Consider the following 25,342-nt stretch of genomic DNA (forward strand, 5'->3'; position numbering starts at 1 on the left):
AATATTAAATATATAATACAATAATATTAAATGGCGTATAATCAGTGTTACAGAAATCGGGAATCGGACCTAATCGGTTGAGCTACCGATTCAGGGATTAATCGGAAATCGGAGATTAATCGGACTGAAAATCGGATTTATTTTAATATTAAAATATTATTTATTATTTAGTTATTATTATATTAGGTATCTAGTAACTAATATATTTACTATATTCATAAACTCTATAATTATTCATATTTAAAGTAATATAGTATTTTAATTCTAATAATTTATCACATATACTTCTATTAGAAAATATGTTATAAGGATTAATCGGATTTTAAAAATCGAATCGGTGGCCGACCTTGCAGGAGATTAATCGAGGATTAATCAGTTAAATCGGGGATTTTTAGAACATTCGGCGTATTATAATACAATTATATCAAAATTTAAAAAAAAAATCAGTACCTCAGTTTGGGTATCGGTCAGCCACCTAGGACAAGTGAATGAGTGAAACCGCTACAAAAAATGTAGTAGTATGGGTCGCCCCTGTCAAGGGCGACCCTAACTGTATTTTGTGACAGTATGGGTCGCCCCTGACGAGGGCGACCTGAACGGGGAAAAACTTCAGCTTGGGTCGCCCGACTTTTTTTGATTTAGGCTGGTTAGTTTTGAAAAGTTGAACGTAGGCTGGTTAGTTTTGAAAACTTTACGTTCGAACTGGTTACTTTTGTAAGGGAGCCCAGCCTCCACCATTGCAGCTCTGAGCAGCCATGAACCAGGTTATACTCCAGTCTCCTTTTCTCCCCCGCGTGTGTAAGTCTGTACTGCAGCCCACATTTTCAACACGCTTCTGTCCTAAGCTTCGCAAGAAATATCTTTTTTTTGAAATTCAAAAAATTTGCGCACCATATCATCGTCCAGCCAAACCACCATCGGCGAATCAGCAAATATACATATCAGATCTAATATACACCAATCTGAGCTTTGATGACTGAGGTTTGATTTGTGTTTTATTTAATAAAATGATAAAATGATGTCTTCTTTCATGATCATGCGATTAATCGATTGTAACTTTAAGGGAGATGGAACAAGCAATTCACGACGTCTATTTACCTCCGAAGACATGATTAGTGGTATGGTTACATAAATTTAACTTCTCTATTTTTCTACCATGTGTGGCCTAATTGTTTCATCTCTTGCTTTGTAGGTTATCAGTCCAAAAAGCGGAGGAAAAGGGGCTACACAATTAAGAGATGAAACAGTATTGAGCATGTGAGCTTTAAAACTTGATGATTAAATTTTTCATATTATATTTGTTCTGTATTTAGAAATTTGTGGAGGATGTGTTTGATAATATGTCTGAGAGAAGAAGTTAATAAATTTATCGTGTTGAGGATGTGTTTGATGATATGTCCGAGTGAAAAAATTAATAAATTTATTTTCAAAATGTTGCGAACAAATTGTAATTTATATCTAGCAGCTTCAAATAATTTTTTTTAGAGCAAAAAGAATCGCAATTGCATGTGAAGAGATGCACCTCCCTGATATTAGACTTTTAGTGTAATTGCATGTGTAACTAAACCGCTTGACTATAATGTTGGTGTAGAGTACGGAGCTTTAATTTATGATGTTCTCCTCAATCTGTCCAAATTATAGCTGATCGTGGGAATCAACTTTAGGGTAAGCTCTGCTCTGAAACTCATTTTCTTATATTGGAACTTGGTTATTTCTTAAATGAAACGACTTTGACGTTTTCACCGAGTAGTCATAGATGCGTGAGTTGTACAATAGTAAAAGAAAAATAAATTACATAAAGACTGTCTGAGGTAAAATAGTATACAAGCTGCAATTTTATATTTGGTACATTGACGTAAAAAGTTATTGTTATGTTCAGGGGGAGGTGCTGAGAAATGACATGATTATATCATACGAGCGGCGACAAACTACTGAAGTTGCAAAAGAAATGATCTTAAAGAAAGCAGAGAAAGTGGGGGAGTTTTTTCAAGAAAAGAATTTAAAGAGGAGATGAGATGCCAGAGTATTACGCGCTATTGCCGAAACAGGATTAAAAACTATATTGGGTATCTCTTCTTGATCTCTTGATTAATTCCACTAGGAAGCTTCAATATTATATAGGAAGTTTTCTTTTTAAGCTTAATTTTGAATTTGAATCCTCAAACTATAACTACTGTATATCTCTTTATATTATAGCTCCTGACGCCGGGAACTTCCCCTTCTACAACCAGCCCAACTGTACATAACAGTTGCTTGCTTATGAATTTCAAATTTATATTATAATGTTTATATGTAATATTGAATCAAAGTTGCTTGCTTGCTTATGTAATATTGAATATCTACTGTTGGATGATTGTTAACTGCTGTGTTACCAAGTGTTTGATTAAATTCCTACAAGTTTTGTTTGAATTTTGTTCTTTATTTATCATTAGTATGTTTCATTTTTATGTTTGACTCTATGCTAATCGCTGATAAGATTTCTATGATTATAGGAGATGAGTGTTCTTATGGCATGAATGATATTGGAAAAGTGAAATGTGTTGATGCTTTGTGTAAATAAATCATGATCTGCCGTTATAGTTTTCTGTTTGTTTTCAATTTGTGTGTACCTAGGTGGTTGTTACTGAGCATTGATCAACTGTGTTAATTAATTTATTAAAATGGAGTTGAGTCTGAGAACTAAAGGGCAATTATATACTTCTTTAGGCTTTCCTTAACATGTTTTTATTCATTAAAAAAAATCGATGAGTTTTTATAAATATATATACTCTGTTATTTTCTCTGTACCTAATTAAAAGGATTTTAATTCGAATTATAGGTGTTTGTCATGTGAATATTATCTAAAAGATAATGGGGCCGTTTGGGTTAGCTTAAAAGAAGTGACTTTTTGCTTATAGTAAAGAAGTGGAGTAGAAGTGAGAAGTAAATAAGTTAATAAAGTGTTTGGAAAAGAAGCAGAAGCTGTGAGAGAGAAGCTAGCATTCTCAGCTTCTTAAAAGTGCTTCAACTTCTTTACACAAACAGGTCAAGAGAAGCAGAAGCCAGAAGCAGCTTCTGCTTCTCTTGGCCAAACAGGCCCAATATCTTTAAGGTCTCTTGCATTGGTCATTTAATGTGTTAATTAAAAGTTTACATTTAAATTTTTTGATCTAATAATTTTGGATAGATGGTTTGTGAGGTTAATGAATGAACTAATATGGAATGATAAAATGTAGGAGGTCTGGAAAGATGGGTTTCAATGCAGGTTTATTGCTACTTTCCTTCAGGTCTGCATTGCTTTGGTCTGTCTTCAGGACTGAGACTGTGATTGGTTTCGGAACAGACACAAGTATATATATGGACCAATGCAAAGCACCTGATTATCATACTTTAGGCTTTTGCTCTGCTTTCTATGGTAAAAAAAAGTGACATTACTTCGAATCTGATACAGTTTATCCAAGAGCTTGCTTCAATATTAAGAATGCAATACGTGTTGCAGATAAAATTTTGACCAGCAACATTGGGGCACCCAACCCAAATCTAGCAACATTGGCCGTGGAGCTTTAAATATCTCCGTAAGATTCTTTTCCCTCGCAGGCAGGCATCTTTTTCTGCGAAAAATATACAAGAAAAAAGGACTAATTTGTTTAATTGAAAATAAATTTCGGATGAGTTGGATTAAGAATCAAATGGAGAGTCCTGTTTTGGTTTCATTTTGATGGAGAGGTTGCTTAGGTCCTGTTTTGATCGAAAGGTTGAAAAAATATTTGGTATTTTTTGGTCTCATTTTGGTTTGTTTCGTTCCTTCACAGGTGTGCAACAAGTGATGATAGTATTTAAACATGATTAGCAAACTGCCCAGCAATCCATGCATGGCAAGGGGAATGCACAGCTTAATGATTTCAGTCTCCGTACCATCCAAGTGCAACAAAAATCAATTATCTTGTGATGTCTAGGATTCTACAAAAGTAAGAAGCCTTCATTCATCTTCATTCATCCCCTGTTACTAGAAAAGCATTGGTAGCCTATAAGCAGGTACACTAAGTAGCTCACCTAATTTTTGCATTTCAGTATCAACGGAAAGTGGTGCAGGACTCCACTTTATAATTAAATTATGTGTCTAAATTATGCGTGTTGTAATGTTTAGTGACCATGTTCCAGACCCGACATGTCCTTACTTGGCAGATCAAGTTATCCAAGATTTGGGAAGGAGTTTCGCCTTTGAGATCTCCAACAAGTAAGAAGAAATAATGTCAAGGAATGAACTAATGTAAAATGATAAGAAGATGAAGGTATAAAACAATGATTATAATGTAGGCTTCTTCGTAATGTAATGAACAAAATAATGGAGTAACTATAACTATTCTTGCTGCAAGCCTGTGTTTGTTTAATGCTATCTGGCAGTAGTTTAGCATTGGTATATTCCTTAAGGTGGATTTGGATAGAGTGAGAGGAGACATTACTTATCTTTACCTAGCTACTGCTTTTCATGAGATTTGGGCAGAGCGTAACATTAGAATTCATCATCCTAAGAGTTTTAAAGTTGCAAACCGGCTTATCAAGGACATAATAGCCTCTGTTACTATTTTTACATGCTCCTCTATTGTTGTGTGAACTTGCTGAACTCCTTTTTTCTGTTGTTCTACTTACTAAAATCTTTTTAATTTTCTTTTGTTAGGTACACTAAGTGGTTCACTCAATTTTGGCATTTTAGTATCATTGGCAAGTGGTGTAGGACTCCATGATTCTGTGTTGTCCACAAGCAACGGAAAAAAAGCCTGCAGAAATGTTTCGAATACTTTGAACGAAATAAAGGTACATTATTAGGCAAGTGATTGTGGCGGCAGAGATAGCAGTTTGATTGCTACACAATTATGTGTTTCACAAGATTTTGCTATTTTAAATTATAGTAAATTTGATTAAATCCCACTCGGAAAGTTTGAAATTTCTTGATGTTGCTTAGTTAAAATTTGGATATGGACAATTATGATATTTGTGAATTTGGGTTCTTTTTATAGGTGATTTTTGAACATTGCTAGAATGATATATGATCTCAGGCCTCACACTCTTAACATCTTTACGAGGCTTACGAGGTTCGAGATGAGTTGGTTACTTAACATGATTCGTTTAATTTAATTATGTGTTTGTGTAGTTGGGTTGATTTGTTGTTTGTTTCGTTTAATTGTACAATTAAGGAGATGGTGTTTACAATAATAATATTGAAGATAGTTTGTAACTAGAGTATGTTGTTAATAATTTGGTTATGAGAAATTGAGGCCGACACAAGTTTAATCTGGCTTTCTCGAGATGATCTGACCTCGAGAAGAAAGATTATCTCAAAGTAGTTTTGTAAGTTGCTTCTCTCTGTTTTTGGACAATGTAAATTCTTACATTACATCTGCCTCTTGCAGGTAACATCTTTGCTTTTAGGCTCTTTATATCGCCGATGTAAGTTTTGCTCCATAAATTTCAGTGTTTGGCTAGATCTCCTACAACTGTACTTTTAAAGAAAAATAGAAGAAATCAAGAACTGAGTTTACTGTACTTTTGCAGTGATAATCAGATATGTACCGGTTTTGCTTCGCATAGTCACACCTTTTCTTTGTACAATTGCAGACCCACTTTTAGGGGTATTATGATGAGGAACGAGTGTACAGAAGACTTCTCAGGTCTTCCATATCTATATGCCCTCCTGCACTGCTTGATTTGTGCCTGGTATGGCATGTCGTTTATGTCAGATGATAATGTGCTTGATAACTGTAACCTTATACAGCTACATTTACTTTAAATGTCTTGAACACAGTGGTTGCAAATAATGGTTAAATGATTAATATTTACACTGATCTACTGCTTTTACACTGATCACTGCTTATGATGTTGAAAAACCAAAATTTGGTGGAGAAATTGGGATCAATGGAGGGAGCTTGCACTGACACACGAAATCTGTCAAAGCCTAGATTACAAAGTAATACTTTACTTGACTGATCGACGGTTCAACTCAGCAGGATATGGAGTATGCTCGCAGTGTACATAACATCCAATCTCCCAAGGTCTCATCATCTACTTTGGAGACAACCTCAAAATGGGTGTAGTTGCACTTGCACCCAAAAATGAAGCCAGTGCAAAAATCAAAGAGATGACCCATTTGTTAAAAATGTTGAGGCTGAAGAGTACAAGGGAACCAAGGTCAGAGATGTCTCCTCCGCTAAGAGATGAGGAAATATGGCAGTCGTTGGTATTTGGGAAATGCATGTTAGCAAATACATGGATTATAAATTGTATGAGTGACAGGATGATAATATAGCGTCTCATAGTCTAATATTGCCAATGACAGGGCTAATAGCAATAGCACTTTCAAAAGTAGGTTTGCAGCTGTGAAATTCACTCAAAGTTGTGAAATTTGTGAAATTTGCTTTTGCTCTAACATGTAATACCCCGGGTTCCATTCTTTTGTTTACTTGAATTTGAATTGTATTGTTATCTTTGTTTTTTTATTATAATTATCCAAAAATAGATGTCCATCTTGACTTTTGGTTGGTTATTAGACAGAGGAATTGAGCCCGGAAATAAAAGTGTTACTAATTATCATCCATTATTAAAGCAATTATTATATTAGACCAATTTTATTTTTGCACTATTTGAAATATTCACTTTATCTGAATGATGAATGGTTCTTCTTTCAGTTAATACAGTGTCATTCACTGGTTAACAAATGACCTCTTAAATTATTCATGAAATCATTTAAAAATATATAAAGTTTAATTGACAAATTTATCTTTTTTAATAAAATTATACTCAAATTTTTGGTTGAAATGTATGTAGCTTTAAGATTATAATCACTTTTAGCCGAAAGTACTTTAATATTAGTGTTCATAAAAATAATTTTTGAATAACTTATTAATGATTAATTATTTTATGTAACGGTTTAATAAAATTATACAAATATAATGATTTCTAATTTGAGAATAGTTTTTTATAGTTCAAAACAAAATTTATAATAAAAAAATTTAACGAGTTATCAGTAATTAATAATATACATTTACAATTAAATTATCCAAATTAATTATAAAATATTAAAATTTAAAATATTTGACTAAAGTGCGAGGCGTCACCGCTCGGCGACGTCGAGGGGCACTTGATAGAATATGACTTTTCATATATTACAAAGTTTAGCTATATAATTATTTTGATTATAAGATATTAAAATATAAAATATTCGACTAAAGTGTGAGGCGTCGCCGCTCGACGACACCGAGGAGGACTTGATAAAATATGACTTTTCATATATTACAAATGTTTAGCTATATAATTATTTTGATTATAAAATATTAAAATATAAAATATTCTACTAAAGTGTGAGGCGTCACCGGTCGGCGACGACGAGGAGCACTTGATAGAATATGATCTTTCATATATTACAAAGTTTAGCTATATAATTATTTTGATTATAAGATATTAAAATATAAAATATTCGACTAAAGTGCGAGGCGTTGCCGCTCGGCGAGCCGAGGAGTACTTGATAAAATATGACTTTTCATATATTACAAATGTTTGGCTATATAATTATTTTGATTATAAAATATTAGAATATAAAATATTCGACTAAAGTGCGAGACATCGCCGGGGAGCACTTGATAAAATATGACTTTTCATATATTACAAATGTATTATATAATTATTTTGATTATAAAATATTAAAATATAAAATATTCGACTAAAGTGCGAGGTGTCGCCGAGGAGTACTTGATAAAATATGACTTTTCATATATTGAAAATGTTTAGCTATATAATTATTTAAATTATAAAATATAAAATATTCGACTAAAGTGCGAGGCGTCGCCGAGCGGCGACGCCGAGAAGTACTTGATAAAATATGACTTTCATATCTTTAAAAATATTATGTAATTTTCGAACGTAAATGAATTTTAATTACGAATTAACTTTTATAAATACTCAAGTTATACAACGGTTTTTGTTGAATTTGATTTTTATTTTACACTGAACTTTTATTTTTATAACTACAAAATCACAAGTTATATTTAATATTTTTTTTATAACTCAATTGTTGTTTTCTTGCATATAAAAGTTTGTAAGTATAAGTAATGGATATAATAACGTCATATTAATTTTCAAAATATAATCAATATTTTAAATCTTATTGACAAAAAAAGGACTAAATTCTATCTATTATTTTAAAATATTATTTTAAAATATTATTGTATATACAAATACTCACAAATACTCCATGACGCTGACGAACATCCAATAATCATTATCAGGTAGTGAAAGATCTGAGGAACACATTAAAATTTGTACTTCAATAAAACACAATTGAAAGATGAATTTTAGCCAAAATAAATATGCATGAATACAGGTTGGCAAATTGGCGTAACAACCACTGAGCTACTCAAGTACAAGGACTCGATGAAAGGCCTCTACTACTCCCAGAACCTGAAAATGCTATTTCTATAATTCCATCACGTTATTTATCTTATTTAATGTACTGTTCTGTGATAACGTATGGGAACTCGCTAATATGGAATGCTAGCTTTGCATTTGGTCTCCTCGCCATATTCACAAATCATTAGGATTCATATAGAATTGGTGCGTGTTCAAAACAGAATTTTTTCAAGCACAAGATCAGCAAAAATAAATTTATTAATCTTCTGCAATTTAAAATGCCCAGCAAGGCGGGCATAAATACTAGTTCTTCATATTTACACAACCATTGATCTGTCTTGCAACAAATTTCAAGGAGAAGTTCCAAAGGTTACATGAGAGCTTAAATGGCTTGCATTGCTCAATCTATCTCATAATAGTCTCACCGGACATATCCCATCACTCCTCGGAAATATGGAAGCACTCCTATCTCTAGATTTGTCTTCAAATCAATTGACAGGGGCTATTCCACACCAATTAACTAAATTGACATTTCTAAAGGTGTTGAACCTCTCGGGAAATAATCTTACTGGGGAAATCCCGCAAAAAGGGCAATTCAGCACTTTTGGAAATGAGTCATACTTGGGGAACCCGGCCTTGTGTGGACTTCCTTTGACGGAAAAATGCATGCATGCAGTGTCACCAACTCAAGAAGTCGGAAATGGTGATACTGATGAAGATGACGATGCTGATGATGAACTTAATTGGGAAGCCATCCTGATGGGATATGGATGTGGATTGATATGCGGATTGTCTTTGGGGTACATTGTTTTCAAGATAGGAAAGCCTTGGTGGTTTGTGAAATACATTAAAATACTACAACTGAAATTGATGAAAACATGCACAAAGCATAGCAGACGAAAGACTTGAGGAGATGTTGTCTTAGGATGCAATCTCGTTTAATACTTTCATCATTATTCTCCAAGATGTCTGAACATGTATTTTCAAAGAATTCTCAGTTCACCTTTAGCCTTATAAAGTAAAAGACATTTTAAAGGCACTCTCAACTTACACCTATATATACACGTACGGTTCACTTCAGTACAAAGATTATTAGCCATGCAAAACATGCAGAACCACTAGTAATGCAGAAAAACAAAATATCAGTTTTCTCCAAATATCACTACAACAAAACTGCCATTTTACGACGGAAATCTAATATTCTAAAGGTTTACGACCAAACTATGTTGGTGGACTTTATTTTAATTTACAGTTTTAACAGTAGTTAATTTTGGATATCTAAACTTGCGACAGAAAACATACGACAGTCTACCTCGCGAGAGAAAATCATTTTATTTTATTTTTTAGCGCCAGAATTTTAATACTAAAATATTATATATATGAAGGAAACTGATCTCTAATGTTTTCAGCTTGCTCATCCATATGTAAGTAATCCGTCGAAAAAGTTAGTTTGTTGTGGTGGTGTCTTATCATGAGAGAAAATGATAATATCGCAAAATATTTGCAACTGAAAGATAAATTATAATTCTAGAAACCATTTAGGTAACGATGCACGAAGTTATTTTCACTCACTTAGAATTAATGATCATAAATATTTGCAACGGAAAGATACATTATAGTTCTAGAAAAGGATCCACGAAGTTATTTTCACTCACTTAGAATTAATTGTAAGTTATTGTGAGTTTTTGAATATGGATTATCTCAAATTTTATGAAAACACATATTGATTCATATATACAAATTTGCCTACCTAATATTATAATATTTATGGAGAAGTTGTATGAACAATTGTGTAGATAATTATACTTTACAAAGCATACTTCTGCTAGATGAATTTTGATTAAACAAAATCGAAAGGGATAGGTCTGGGTCTCTCCAAGTCTTTGAGGACTCATTCCAAGTCTTCTGACGAGGACAAAATATATTGCTGGTAGTCTTTCAGTCCTTCCTAGAGTATTTTATGCTCTGGACTGCATTATGCAGCTCTCATATAACTTTGCGATGCAAAACAGTGGCAAGTAAGTATTTCCGTATGTGTATTTATTTGTATATTAAAGTTGCGTAACATTTGTGTTGATAATTTGCGTAATGTTGATGAGGATTGCTCCCAAGTCTTGGACGGACTCTTTCCAAATCTTCTGAGGACATATCGGTTCAAATTAGTCCATTAAAAATTTTATGATATGAAGCTATCTGCAAAATAATATATAAGGTAAAATGAACCATTGTTTTGTGGTTAAGTTGTACAGGCAATATGCAGTGCAAAATCAGGAACAGAATATATGAATACTAGTAATATGATATCGGTATGAACGAATATTTTCTATGTAGTTGTTATTGTGATGCGGAAAAAATATTGTAACCAAAAATAATTATAATTCTAAAAATTTCCATTATACACTTTTTTAGTGTTCGTGGTACTTCAAATGACATTTCTCGCGTATGCCTCCAATTAAGAACTTGATGTTCAGCATAGTCCGAAACTAAAATTATTATAAGTGTGTAATTCAAAATTATATTGCTGGTAGTCTTTCAGTTCTTCCTAGTGTATGCAGTAGTTTCATTCGATACCGATTATTTTATGCATTGCCCGAGAACCAGTCTATCTAAAACCCTAAGATGTTATATTTTTATACGTGTATTAGTTTTGAAGATTAAAGTTGTATGGACAATTGTGTTAATAATTTGCGCAATTGCGCAATGATAACTGGGATAGGTCATCTTCTCTCCCAAGTCTTGGATGGACTCTTTCCAAGTCTTCTGAGGACCCATCAGCTCAGATTAGTCCATACAATGTCAAGGGTCCTATGGATATGGTCTACTAACAGCCCAGTGTCGGTAATAAATCCAATTGCATATAACCTATTCAAAATCAATCCCCTATAAACAATCATCTCTAAAAACTATTCACATAAAATAAAATTTTAAAAATATAAAATATCTAGTTGTTTTCAATATATAATTTTCCACAGTAGATAACACAATATCTTTATCAAATTATTATTTATGGGTTCAATATTTAAGCTATAATTCCAACAACACGGCAAGCATGCAGCATATAAATAGAAGTGTGCAGTATGGTATTGCATTCATAACCCAGTTGAGGAAAAATATGGCACCCTTCCTAAAGCCTTCTCACCTTCTTCTCTTTGTTTTCTTTCTCTCATCACCTGAGTCCATTCTTGCGACAACACGAGAAGGAGAAGCTCTTGTGAAGTGGAAGAATAGCCTAGCCCCTTCTTCTTTTCTTGATTCTTGGTCACTCACTCATCTCGATAATCTTTGTAACTGGACTGGCATTACTTGTAACTCTGCAGGTTCAGTCTCTAAGATTAACCTTTTTGAGAAACAACTTAATGGAATGCTGTCCGAGTTTGGTTTCACTTCATTTCCAAATCTCAGCAATCTCACCCTCACATACAACTTCTTCTCGGGTCCCATACCACCAGCCATTGAGAATTTAACCCAGCTTCGGTATCTTGATTTGAGCTATAATTATCTGGATGGTCCCATTCCGTTCCAGGTTAGCCATCTTCAGAGCTTGCTCATCTTGAACCTGTCACAGAATGCATTGCAAGCTCCAAATTGGTCCCATTTCTCTCCCATGCCTTTCTTGCGCATCCTCAACCTCAGTTACAATCCTCTTGCGTCGAAATTCCCAAATTTTATATCCAATTCTCATAGCCTGACTCACCTTAGCCTTAATTTTAATGAGTTTACTGGTGATCTAGTACGTGAATCAATATTTGCCAATCTGCATAATCTTGAAGTCCTCAGTCTTCTTGGCAATTTTTTTGAGGGGCCATTTCCGCCAGATATATTCAAGCTTTCCAAATTAAAACATCTTCACCTGTCAGGTAACAAATTCTCAGGTTCAATTCCAAATGACATAAGGTTGCTTTGTGGTCTTGAAAACCTATTTTTAAGCAACAATTCCTTTGAAGGACCGCTTCCACCAAATATATTTAAGCTTTCAAAATTAAAACAACTTGTTCTTTGGAGTAATAATTTTTCAGGTTCTATTTCCAATGATATAGGTTTGCTTTCTGAACTTGAAACCCTCAATCTTCAATTTAATTTTTTTGAGGGGCCGCTTCCCCCACATATATTTAGGCTCTCTAAGTTAACAGGTCTAGAACTCGGAGACAATAGAAATTTATTTGAAGGAAGTAATATTCCTATCGGACTGGGACTCTTGACTAACCTCAGGTACTTAGATTTACATTCCAGTAATCTCAGTGGCTATATTCCATCTGACATTGGAAACCTGAAGCTACTAGTACTTCTTAGTCTCGGTTCTAATCAATTGACTGGACCGCTTTCAAAGATCGTTTATAATCTCACAAATCTTATATTTCTTGATGTAAGTAATAATAGTCTTAGTGGAAATATTCAGAGTGACTTGTGGAAATATAACCATCATCCTACTTTGGAATACATCGATTTTAGTGGGAACCATTTTACAGGTATATTTTTTCTCTATAGATCTTTTCCTTTTGTCATATGTAACTAAGCTAGTAATCTGATTATTGCAGTTTTACTGAAGTTTCAACAATCTTGACAGGTGAGCTTCCAACAACAATTTGCAATGTCATGTCCCTTTCGGTTCTTGATTTGTCAAATAATGAATTAAGTGGTGCACTTCCAAACTGTTTCGGGAATCTTGCTGATGGATTGCTTTACATTAATCTTGCTAATAATCAGTTTCGAGGAACAATACCAACTACTTTCTCCAGGAGTTGTCAGCTGACATATCTAAACATGGATAATAATGAGTTTGAAGGACTGTTGCACCCATCTTTGGCGAACTGTAAGCACTTGAGAATTCTTGATATTGGCAATAATAAAATAGGTGGTACATTTCCGTCATGGCTTTATGTACTTGGAGAGCTAGAAGTCCTTGTCTTGCGATCAAATAAACTCTATGGCACAATAAGTGGAAGGAGCATAGAAGATCCCTTCCCCAAGTTGCGGATTGTGGATCTGTCCAACAATCAATTCACAGGCCATTTGCCAATTCAATACTTTAAGAATATGAAATCAACTGATAATTTGTATCGTTATCAGAATTCCACAAAAGTTTTTTCTTTCCATTATGAAGCATCTGTCTCATTAACTGTGAAGGGAACAGAGTATGAAGTGAAAAATATCCTTCATATTTACACAGCCATTGATCTGTCCTGCAACAAGTTTCAAGGAGAAATTCCTGACGTTATTGGAGAGCTTAAATGGCTTGCATTGCTCAACTTATCTCATAATAGTCTGACAGGACCTATCCCATCATTACTGCGAAATATGAAAGGACTCCAATCTTTAGATTTGTCCTCAAATCAACTGACAGGGGCTATTCCACCTCAGATAACTGCACTGACATTTCTAGAAGTCTTAAACCTCTCGGGAAACCATCTTAGTGGAGAGATTCCTCAGAAAGGACAATTCAGCACATTCAACAATGATTCTTATATAGGAAACTCCGCATTATGTGGATCACCATTGACGAAGACATGTGCAAACACAGCATCACCTCCACAAGAAGTCGGAAATGTTGATGAAGATGATGCGGGTGATGAATTGACATGGGAAGCAATCTTGATGGGATATGGATGTGGACTGATATGTGGATTGTCATCTGCATACATTGTTCTCAAACTAGGAAAGCCTTGGTGGTTTATGAGATATCTCGAAGTACTGCAACAGAAGTTGATGAAAAGATATGCATGAAGAATGGTACTGGCCGATCAAGACCAACTTGAAAGTTTGTTGTCCTTGTGCACATTTCTGAACCAGTAGTGTACTTGCTGCATAAGTATTTGGTATTATGTAATAATCCGTTTGGTCGGGACTCATAATGATTTCTCTTGCTTCAGGGGTATTAATATTAACCTTGCTATCTTGATCAATGTTAAAGCAAATTAAATGAATGAAAAAACAAAAAGTATGCATCAAATCCGCTCCTGCTGTACCAAAATCCATTAAATTGCTTTGGTCTCTTACCTAACAATTTAACAGCACACTTCCACACTGTTCATACCTAATTTGCGTGTAATATGAAAACTAAGAGGCATGGCTTTTGTCTCTATAAGTCTTTGAGAACTTATTCTTCCAAGTCTTCTTCGGAGGCCTGCTGCCTCAACAACCTTTCAAAGATGTAGCAGTTGCTCGAGAGTAACATATATATTAGATAAAGACTATGCAATAATCCACGTGACAGAAAAACCAAAGTCCAATTAGTTTTCCAAGTTCATAAAAAATACTATAGGATCATTAGCATTACATTAGTATTCCACTAGCATACAGCATATTATAAGACAAAAGTAAGCGGAAATAAACATAATTTCAATAGATTTAACTTACTCTTCAGAATCGATAAGTTTGGAACACGTTGATTGAGCACAAGACGAAGGCCACACATGCGCATCATCTGATGCAGCTATATATGGTGCCTTTACAGTTGCTCATACATATAGTGAAACAATAAGGATCAACTCCTCCATTGTACGTACACATTTTCATACAAGCTATAAAGCATGGTGATAGAGTCTTTGCAATCTCGTCATGACCGGCACATCCGATTATGATAAACTCTAGCAGGATCATCCAAGTAATAATTTTCATAATGATATTAATTATCATTGTGAATAGTTGCATTGAGTTATATATGTGTGTGTATATATATGCAATGGATTTTGTGGTTGAGAATATCTATTAGATTTTGTATATCCATAACAATTATTAAAATTTAAACAAGAATATCTATTATTGGTTGTGGTTGACTATTGTAGTAGTCCAAGAAATCAATGCAAGTGAAATCTATATTATATTTTAAAAGATTATACATGAAATACAAAAGGTTTTTTTAGGACTGCTGTTAAAAATTGTTATGTTGTACGAAAAAATGCTGATAAAAAGAGTGTTATACGAAAAAATGCTGATAAAAAAAATGTCGTATAAATCAGATATGACAGCTTCCCACAAAAACTAAAAAAAACAGTTTTCCGTAATAATATGGGAGAGGAAAAACTGTTTGTAGATTTATAGAACAATTTTTCGGTAAAAAACTGTTGTTGTTTTCGAGAGTAATGACAAACAGTGCCGAAATCATTTTGCAGGTAGTTAATCTCACTTCCATATAATATACTCCTATATATTACCGAAAAAACATGAAATGATGCAAACCTCATACTATTGACAACAGCTAAACTCCTTGCAATACTTTCAGCTGCAAAATCCATCAAATTTTTTGATTTATCATGTAACTGTTTGACAGAGTACTTCCAAGCCTAAGTATCAAAAATCACTACCTTACGAAATATATCTCACCCTACCTTCTCTGCTTAACTGTTTCGAGTACTTTTACCAAGCATATTTTCCATTAAGCGTGAAAGGCACAGAATAATTAGGATCACCTAATATCCCATCAGTGCTGGGGAATATGGAACCATCTTATCAATTAACTAGTTTAACATTTCTTGCGGTCTTGAACCTCTCAGAAAACCATCTTATCCTAATGTGCCGACTTCCTTTGACGGAGAAATGGTGATGCTGATGCTAATGATAATGAACTCAACTGGGGAGTGATCCTTATGGGATACGGATGTGGATTGATATGCGGATTTTCTTTGGGGTTTATATTTTGTGGTTTGTGAGATACATTGAAGTACTGCAGCTGGAGTTGATCATTATAAAGAACATAGGCAAGTTAATCGCTTATTGAAATTAGTAATTGTCAAAAGTAAAATGTTGAAATTACTTTTTTCGATTGAAATCATTGAAAAAAAGTCTCTGTCGAAATTGATCTGCCAAAATTATGTTTAATATCTACGGCCAAGATTATCTGTCGAATATATTTCCCGACAATTTTAAAAGACAAATTTTTCGCCTCTCAGCTGTGAGCGGGAACAGATATTTTCGACAGAATTCCATTGAAATTAGCTAATTTCAACATAAATTTTCTATCGAAATTACTTGAGTTCTTTGTAGCTTGTTTTCACAAATACGCTGATAGCCTTTGGGGACGGGTATATTGTTTTCACAAAGCCCTGGTGGTATGTGAGATGCTTCGAAGGACTGCAACTGAAGTCGATAAGAACATGCAGAAAGAAAACCGATCCATCTTGATAAACTTGAAAAATGTTGTCATATGGTGATATATACTCCCTGGCCCCAGTCTCTTGGAAAGAACTTGGTTGATTTTTTTTTTTCAGTATTGTTGGAGCTGTCATACTAGTGCTAGTGTGCCGACTAGCACTAGTATGACAGCTCCAACAAGTATCCATCCCTAATAATTGCAGCAAATTAAAAAATATAGCTATATCTTTTTAGCAATGGTGCAATTTGGAAAGCTTTCTCATCATCTTCTTCTTTTCTTTATCTCATTACTCTCATCTAGTTCCACTGTCCTATCTGCAACAATTCGCGAAGGAGAAGCTCTTGTGGAATGGAAGAACAGCCTATCCCCGAATTCATTTCTTGGTTCTTGGTCACTAATTAATCTCACTTATCTTTGTAATTAAGTGGACTGGCATTGTATGCAACTCTGCAGGTTCAGTCAGTCAGATTAATCTTCAAGAACTCACACTTGCTAACCTCCGTTTCTTTTCGTTTCCAAATCTCACCAATCTCAACATTACACATAACAACTTCACTGGTCCAATACCACCCGAGACTTTAGCTATAGTAATCTCAATGGTACCCTTCCATACCAGGTCAGCCATCTTCAGAGGTCGGTCGTCTTAGGCCTCTAATTTAATCACTTGAAAGCTCTAAGCTTGTCCAATTTTTCCCCCATGCCTATACTGGTTGGTCGCGGTCTTGGTGGTAATAAGCTGGCGTCAATTTTTCCAGAATTCATATCTAATTGCTATAACATGATTAACCTTGATCTTTCATTTAACATGTTAACTGGTGATCCCTTCAACAACTTGCGAATCTTGGATCTCTTCGACAATGAATTCACTGGTTACTTGCCAATCCAATATTTTAATAATATGAAACCAGTTAATACCGTGATTGATTATTACAACATAACAGTGAATCATGATTATCAAGCATGTCTTGTTAACATTTTGCACTCGTATTAATTGTCTTATATATGACTAACTCATCTTGCACTCGTATTAATTGTCTTATATAATACTAATAACAAAAATATGAGGCGGTGCTTAGTCAGATGATTTTAGTTGTTAAAATATTTTTGTGTTATTTATAGATAGTGAAACATGTCTAATATTTTATCAATTTTGTTTCGTTTCTTGAGATTTCCAAATATTTATTGGGACATTGTACCATGGTGTATTTCACATATTCGCAATTTTAATTATTTTGTATTTTTATTTTAAAGATATGATAAAGTTTATTTATTTATTTGTTTTTATCTTAAAAGCGATTTTCGAGTGTTGCTTAAACCTCGAAGATTCCAATCGAGTTTTATTCTCGGATCTGTTTCGGAATTGAGCTTGGCCTTGATTGTTTTCTGAATAAATCAGATCTTTTGAAATCAAAGGTTCGATTGTGTTTTCCCGTCTCGCCTTTTGGCGTGTGTTGATTTAGTACCCAATTTTTGGGTGATTCTGCGTTGTTATATTTGTGGTTGTTATGTCTTTCTGTGTTATCAATGAGAATGATTGGGATGGAGTTTTGGGAGATTTGGCTTATCGCATCATTACATCTTTCGGCATGTCTATAGCTGGCTCCCGGCATGTAGATAGCTGGGGTATGCTTGGAACGGTGGCGATCGCATGTGCTCACCTGTCACAAATTATAGTTGTTCATTATTCGAGGGCTCTTGTTCCTCGTTGCTTAGTTTTTACAACTGAGTCGTCTGAACACCGCAACAGCCATGGAACTATTGTGAAGGTCAATTGTGAAGCTATCATTTTCGAGATTGATGTAGGCTGGATTACTCGAGAAGCTTTTGTATTCATTTTCAGTTTCAAGAATTCTTGAATTCAGTGTGTTAAGCAGTCTGGAAACAATGCGGCTATTTGTTTAGCTCGTTTTATTGTTTATCAACCTGATTGCATTGTCAGTTGGGGATTTGTCCCGATTAAACTTGTTTTAATATAATGGAATGAATTTGCATTTTGTCAAAAAAAAAAAAAAAAAGCGATTTTGAGTTGTTTGAGTTAGATATATACTCCTACTGTGGTTCAACTAGTTTTGCCATAAGTGAATAACTTCCGGTCAATATTTTGAAATTTGTCGTTATCTTCTAATTAAAATAAAGGGTTAAATAGCTACTTCATCATTAATATCGTTGAAAATTTGCAGCTGAGTCATGTTGTTGAAAAGACTTTCAAACTGCATCATTAAGTAATTAAAAAATTTCAAAAACACCACTCTCCGTCAGTTATGTTAAACAATTAACGGAAAGTTCGAAAAAAAATAAAGAAAAGACAAAAAAACATTAAAAAAATTTGAAAAAAAAACCCGAAAAAATGTGAATAAACTATGATATTTTTTTTCTTTTTTTGAAAAATGTGAATAAAATCAAAAAATCAAAAAAAATGGGAAACCAAAAGTGGCAAGCTTTTTTTTTTTTTGTTCCTTTCAAATTTTCTAAAATCTGGGGAAAAAAGAACTTGCCAACTAATTTTTTCCAAATTTTTTCAAATTCTTTTCAGATTTTTGAATTTTTTTCCAATTTTTTCCTCACTTTTTTTCTGTTTTTTTTTGAATTTATTAAGATTTTTTTTGTTTTTTCTGCTTATTCTGAATTTTTTAAGATTTATTCGCATTTTTAAAAAATATTTTTGAATTATCCGTTAAGTAATTAATGGAACTGACGGAGAGTGATGCTTTTGAAAGTTTTTAATTACTTGATAATGCGTTTGAAAATTTTTTCAACAACATGACTCAGTTGCAAGTTTCCGGCGAGGTTAGTAATGAATTAGTTATTTAACTCTTAATAAAAATCTATCTAAACAATATTATAAATATAATGTTATGGGTTCGATGAGTCGTGTAAAACATGGAAGAAGTTTAGGTGGGGTAAAAAGAGCCTAGCTGTGTGATTTCCATTCTGTTATACGTGATATACTGTAGTTGATCATCTCCTTTGTCCGCTTCATCCTGTGCAACCTTAACCTTTAAGGAAAAACTTATGAGATTCTCTAGTGCATCTAAATTCTTGTGTGAAGAATGTGAAGAAAAATGTTAGTCTCAGATTATTTTTCCTAAAATGCTTGCATGTTACATTTTATATGTATGTCCTGACTTTAAGTATAATTTAGCATTTTTATTTAGTATTGTGTAAAAATAATATATTTTATTCAGTCTTATTAAAAATATAATCATGTTATACTGTAAAAGTATTTGTGAATTTCTTTGTTACATATGTGTTTAAATTATTTTATTTATATATGTTTTACAATTTTTTACAAATATATAGGTTGAGTATTGCATAGGAATATAATTACACGTTAGCAAATATGATTATGTGTAAACTGTTCTGCGTGCATGTATATTGCTGCTAAGTTTTAAACTTCTTACTAACCGGAATAATTTTGACAGATGTGTGGAACTTGATTAATTTAGTTGCACTATAAGAGAAAGCGTTTTTGTCAATAAAAATTGTTAAGGAAATTAGTCCGTTGGTAGTTCTCAACGGATTTGTAACAATTTGACCGGTCAATGTTCTGTCAACCAATTCGTAATGAAATACCCACACTTATTTACAACGAGATGTTCTATTAGGAAATATAGCCACACAATGGAATAATAACAAAAGACCAAGGAATGAGCAACAGACTAGCAACGAAAGTATCTGTTATTACATTCGTTGATATTCCCTTGATAAATACTAGACTTTTTAGCACTTTGGTGGCTTGTACTATTTCAAATTTGCACGTTAGTGGCCGACCTTTAAAAGTCATCAATTGTGTTGCTGAACTTATTTTTTTTTAACACATTAGGGGCTCCGCATCATATCCGTTAAATCGAAGTAACGGCGTCAAATGATCAATACATATCTCCTCCTCCTCTTATTTCCCTCCAAATTAAAAAACGAAACGGCTACCCTCTTTTCCGAAGCAAGAACGACGACGAATTCCTGCTTACAGAGATGAGTTGGTTCCGGCGTCTTAAAGAGGATGCTGATGTGTATTAGCCTCGACAGTGCCCCGATTACTGTAGTAAGCTCTTCAACTTTTCTTCTTTGTAGCATATGAAATGAGTTTAATTGACCATTATTTCAGTGTTTGTTGTTGTTAGTGGCTAGTTGTTTAGTATTATGGACCTGCAATTGCTTTATACTATTAAAATGAAAGATTCTGCTTGTGGGTTTTTAAAAATTAAGGCTTTTACATAGTCCAAGATTCGGTCATTATAAAATCAATTTATGCCTGTTTTAGTATAGTGCTTGTTGTTAGTGGCTATTTGTTAAGTATAGTGTTGTTTATTGTAAATAAAACTGTTGCTTTGCACTCTACATTTGCAGAACCTGGTGATTTTACCCTAAAAATATATCATGGGGCCGATTGGGTAGATAACCCTAGGGCATATGTGGGAGGTACAGTAGATTTCTTTGACTTCTGTAATGCTGATCAGATCAGCATAATTGAGATATATAGTATGTTGAAAGAGGTTGATGAGTTTGGGTTTCACCAACTGTGGTATAAGCTACCTGGCACTACATTCGATAGAGCTTTTGTACTAAATAATGATGAGGAGCTAATGACCATGTGTGAGCTTATATCTGATGTGGATAAGTATATGGAGATTTATGTCACCACTATGGCACATCTAAGTATAGTGCCCTATAGAGATTTAGAGGTTGAATTTGTTGAACCAACTCCTAAAGAAGCACCTGAAAAGAACAATCCATCACCTGAAAAGATCAATCCAGCACCTGAAAAGATCAATCCAGCACCTGCAAAGATGTATCCAGCACCTGCAAAGAGCATTCCAACTGTGGGAAATGATGATGATCAGGAAGAGTTTGAGTTTGATTTTGACAATACACGGTTTTGGGATACCACCCAAAATGAAATTGAAATTGTGCAACAAGTTAGGGAAATGGAGGGGTTGGAAGAGGAATTTTCAGACACAGATTCTGATGATGAGGATTTTGTGCCAGAAGAAAAGGAAAGTAGTGATGAGACCTTCCACTGTGATAGTTCCAATCAAGATAATTCTGATGATGATTTGTTGTTTGATGATGATTACTACCATCCTTACCAGCAGATGGAAACCAACAAAGAAAAATATACAACAACAACAACACAACAAGAATTTTCCAGTTCCTTGCTTGCTTCTGCGCCTCGGATAGTTCTTCACTGTAGAAATCCTTGTACTCATCTTTGGCCTTAATCATTTCAGCAAAACATTCATCGTCCTTGTTCTTCAAACGCCTTATCAGTCCATTGATTACACTCTTGCTGCGCGCATCAAACTCGGGTTCAACCCACTTGAAGAAATTGCACCTTCCATTCACGCAAGTCAAGAATCTTCTACCCGGATTGTACTCCGTCCACGATGTCTTCTCCACTGCCCAGCTTCCACACATACATTGTTGATTCATCTTTGCAGAGCTTTTTGGTTTGGATGAGAGATTTAGGTTTGAATATGCTCAATTACACACAGCAGAAACGTATATATATACACAGCATATAGCCGTTGCAAAAATATTTTCCTGAAATACCCCTGACGACCGTTACTTCGATTTAATGGATATGATGCGGAGCCCCTAATGTGTTAAAAAAAAAATAAGTTCAGCAACACAATTGATGACTTTTAAAGGTCGGTCACTAACGTGCAAATTTGAAATAATACAAGCCATCAAAGTGCCAAAAAGTCTAAATACTAAGAGTTTCGTTAGTAATTGATTATTAGTTTTACATGGACAATTGATATACACCACATGAGCACATACACGGATACAATGCCAGGCTCTTAGTTGAAATGTGTGTACTGCTAAAGCTCCAGGAGATTTAGTTGATTAAATTGATTTGAGTTGTAGAAAAAGGTTTAATAATATAATGGACTTTGATATATGTATTGTAGATATTAAGTAATTCTCTTGAATTTATATATGTAACATAATTGTTAATTGGCTCATCCTTAACTAGATATTTTATATTACATTCTTAACTACAGATTTTGTATTTAAAATTTTTTTAAAAATTAACCTTTATTTGGTATGTGGATTTTGTAGTCAAATGTGGTCAATTTACTTAGCCTTCGATCGAATACCTACCCAAAACATAAAAATATTTTTTAATCATTTATTTTCGACGATCCAACTATACGGATATTATTGTAATGTGATAATATTGTTTACAAATTTTTTTTAAAAAAATTAGCCTTTTATTTGGTATGCGCATTTTGTAGTCAAATGCAATTAAATTACTTAGTCTTTAGTGGAATCTTTACCCGAAACATAAAACTTTTTTTTAAAAAAAAATTTGGACAATCCAACCGTACAGATGTTATTGTAACGTGTTAATATTGGTTAAAATAAATTTTGAGAAAATATGTCTTTTATTTGGTGTGTGGATTTTGTGGTCAAATGCGGTCAAATTACTTAGCATTTAATCGAATACTTACCCAAAACATGAAACTATTTTTTTTAAAAAATAATTTCGGACGATCCAACCGTACGGGGGTATTGTAACACAATAATATTGATTAATTTTTTTATAGGAAAATTATAGCCTTTTATTTGTTGTGTGGATTTTGTTGTCAAATGCAGTCAAATTACTTAGCCTTTAATGAAATACTTACATTAAACATGAATTTATTTTTTTTTAAAAATCATTTGGATGATCCAATCGTACGGATGTTATTATGACATGTTAATTGATTAAAAAAATATTTTAAAAAAATGCCTTTTATTTAGTATGTGGATTTTGTAGTAAATGCTACTTAGCCTTTAATCGAATACTTACCCGAAACATGAAACTATTTTTCTAAAAATCATTTTGGACAATCCAACCGTACGGATGTTATTGTAACATGATAATATTGATTGTTTTTTTATATAATAACCTTTTATTTGGTGTGTGGATTTTGTAGTAAAATGCGGTCAAATTACTTAGCTTTTAATCGAATACTTACCTGAAACATGAAACTATTTTTAATAAAATTATTTTAGATGATCCAACCATACAGATGCTATTGTAACGTGATAATTGATTATTTTTTAAAAAAATTAGCCTTTAATATGGTGTATGGATTTTATAGTAAAATGAGGTCAAATTACTTAGTCTTTAATGGAATATTTATTAGAAATATATTTTAAAAAATTATTTTGGACGATCCAAACTGTATGAATGTTATTTTAACATGTTAATATTGATTAAAATTGTTTTTAAAAAAAAATTAGTTGTATTTTATGTGTGAATTTTTAGTCAAATACGATAAAATATTTATTTAGCTTGTAATGAAATATTAAAACCCTACTTCAAAAGAAACTTGTCTAAAACTACCTATAAGCGTTAGAGAATCATCGATTTAGTTATCAAATTAGTTATCATAAGGGTTTTACTCCGCTTTTCTCTGGTATGATGTTGATTTTTGGGGTTTGATTGGTCGATTTTCATTTTTTATAAGTTATGTGAGTTCGATTTTGATGTTTTTACAATTAGGTTTATGTATGTTTTTATACGGGTTTCATGTTCATGTTTTGATTTGTTGATTTCCTATTTTTCATATTTTGTTGATTAGTTATTTGTGTGGGTTTTGAACTTTGATGAGTGTGTATGTAATCTCCTGTTTTTTTTTCATTTTTCTGGTTCGAACACTTCGATTAGTAGCTGGAAAAACAGCTGATGCGGCAGTAGCGGCTAGCGAGATGGATAACAAGAAAAGGATGATTTCGAGGTCATCTCGTGCAAGTCTTCAGATATAGTTTTGTTCCTTTATGTTTTTAATTGACATAAATTTTCACATTTGATGATTATATTATGGGGGATTCTGGGTATACTTGTATATAATCTAGCAAGTTATTATAATTCTGGACGGGGGGCTTATTGTGAAATTAAATTGAGGGATAAGTTGTGTTATTGGTTCTAGTGGATTAAATTTATGTTGACACTTGATATATGCATTGATGTCGTAAAATAAGTTGCACATCAAACTATTTGGCTTGTTTAAGTTGTATGGAGTAAGGCTGTACGCGGATCGGATCGGTTCGGTTGGAGGGTAATAACCAAACCAAACCGCAACTTACGGTTTTCTAAAATCTCAAACCGCGACCATACTGTTGGTTAAAAAAACCCAACCAAATCCATCCACGTAATTGCGGTTGGTTGCGGTTCAACTGCTAAAATAGTTATAACAAAGAAAATATATAAGTTATTGCTTAAAATCTTGCATAAAGTACAGACTTTAACTCAAAAATATATAATTTATCACTTAAAATCTTGAATAAAGTTAATACAATAAATCTGATTACATATTACAAAAGCAAACTACTCCGGAAATATATAACTTGAAGCAGAGCTTCAAGTTAATGGTTATTAAAAATTTCATCCGCGACTGCCCACATTTTACGGTTATCCATAATACACGGATCGGTTGCAGGTGGTTGTTGCGGTTAATGCGGTGGAGCGGATTGAACGTACAGCCCTATGAAGTATGGTTGCCAAGCATTGGTTGGTTGTACACGTGTAAACAAAATGATATTTTAATATTTAAACAAAACAATACAGTCATAAACAGATCGTGTCGGGCTGGACTGATTGTGATTTTCCTTTTTGGAACTCGTACTCGGCATCTTCCAAGCGAATGATATTTAGAAGTTTGTTGCTAGTATACTCCATGTCATAATAAGAGTTCTTTAGATTTTTTATATGTAATTCGAAGTATAAAAAACATATTTTAACATATTATTTTTAAATTTTTTATACATAAAAATATAACATCTATATTTTTATTTAGAAAAAAATTTGAAATATAATATATAGATGCATGTCTTTTTTATACGTGAAATTACATGTAAAAAATTAAAAGACTCTTATTTTGA

At 33.3% G+C, this 25,342-nt stretch overlaps 3 protein-coding genes across 19 annotated transcripts; all 3 read left to right on the plus strand.

Annotated features, from left to right (window-relative positions):
• Positions 1–701: 701 nt before the first annotated feature.
• Positions 702–6,502, plus strand: LOC108213982 (uncharacterized). Of its 17 annotated transcripts, none has more exons than XR_010290252.1 (13): positions 706–981; positions 1,064–1,118; positions 1,193–1,257; positions 1,592–1,665; positions 1,880–2,066; positions 3,216–3,394; positions 3,479–3,554; positions 3,792–4,014; positions 4,127–4,271; positions 4,658–4,794; positions 4,998–5,072; positions 5,391–5,427; positions 5,533–6,502. XR_010290252.1 is itself a non-coding variant. In XM_064090253.1 (12 exons), exons 9-12 carry the CDS (start codon positions 4,132–4,134, stop codon positions 5,616–5,618), a joined length of 345 nt encoding a protein of 114 aa, XP_063946323.1. In that variant the 5' UTR covers positions 706–981; positions 1,064–1,118; positions 1,193–1,257; positions 1,592–1,665; positions 1,880–2,066; positions 3,216–3,394; positions 3,479–3,554; positions 3,792–4,014; positions 4,127–4,131; the 3' UTR covers positions 5,619–6,502. The 17 variants fall into 17 exon arrangements, 2 of the variants coding, with proteins under 2 accessions (XP_063946323.1, XP_063946324.1); XR_010290248.1 differs by having other exon boundaries at positions 5,596–6,502; XR_010290239.1 differs by lacking the exon at positions 4,998–5,072 and having other exon boundaries at positions 4,127–4,216; positions 5,533–5,694; positions 5,985–6,502.
• A 2,330-nt stretch (positions 6,503–8,832) lies between these two features.
• LOC108212961 (receptor-like protein 9DC3) lies at positions 8,833–9,288 on the plus strand. Its single transcript, XM_017384674.1, has one exon. It carries the CDS (start codon positions 8,833–8,835, stop codon positions 9,286–9,288), a length of 456 nt encoding a protein of 151 aa, XP_017240163.1.
• Positions 9,289–11,472: 2,184 nt separating this feature from the next.
• LOC108214301 (receptor-like protein 47) lies at positions 11,473–14,279 on the plus strand. The gene is made up of 2 exons (XM_017386234.2): positions 11,473–12,845; positions 12,944–14,279. The coding sequence occupies exons 1-2, from the start codon at positions 11,492–11,494 to the stop codon at positions 14,098–14,100; spliced, it is 2,511 nt and encodes an 836-aa protein (XP_017241723.2). The 5' UTR covers positions 11,473–11,491; the 3' UTR covers positions 14,101–14,279.
• Positions 14,280–25,342: the final 11,063 nt, after the last annotated feature.

Source organism: Daucus carota, chromosome 3 (genome assembly GCF_001625215.2).
Source record: "Daucus carota subsp. sativus chromosome 3, DH1 v3.0, whole genome shotgun sequence".
NCBI lineage: Eukaryota > Viridiplantae > Streptophyta > Magnoliopsida > Apiales > Apiaceae > Daucus > Daucus carota.

Bases quoted from the DNA above. Each gene is read 5' to 3' on its own strand.
- LOC108214301 (XM_017386234.2), top strand. From the start codon at position 11,492: ATGGCACCCTTCCTAAAGCCTTCTCACCTTCTTCTCTTTGTTTTCTTT. The intron at 12,846-12,943 runs GTATATTTTTTC...CAATCTTGACAG, and splicing joins TAGTGGGAACCATTTTACAG to GTGAGCTTCCAACAACAATT.
- LOC108213982 (XM_064090253.1), top strand. From the start codon at position 4,132: ATGTTCCAGACCCGACATGTCCTTACTTGGCAGATCAAGTTATCCAAG. The intron at 4,217-4,657 runs GTAAGAAGAAAT...TTCTTTTGTTAG, and splicing joins GCCTTTGAGATCTCCAACAA to GTACACTAAGTGGTTCACTC. The intron at 5,428-5,532 runs GTAAGTTTTGCT...GTACTTTTGCAG, and splicing joins AGGCTCTTTATATCGCCGAT to TGATAATCAGATATGTACCG.
- LOC108212961 (XM_017384674.1), top strand. From the start codon at position 8,833: ATGGAAGCACTCCTATCTCTAGATTTGTCTTCAAATCAATTGACAGGG.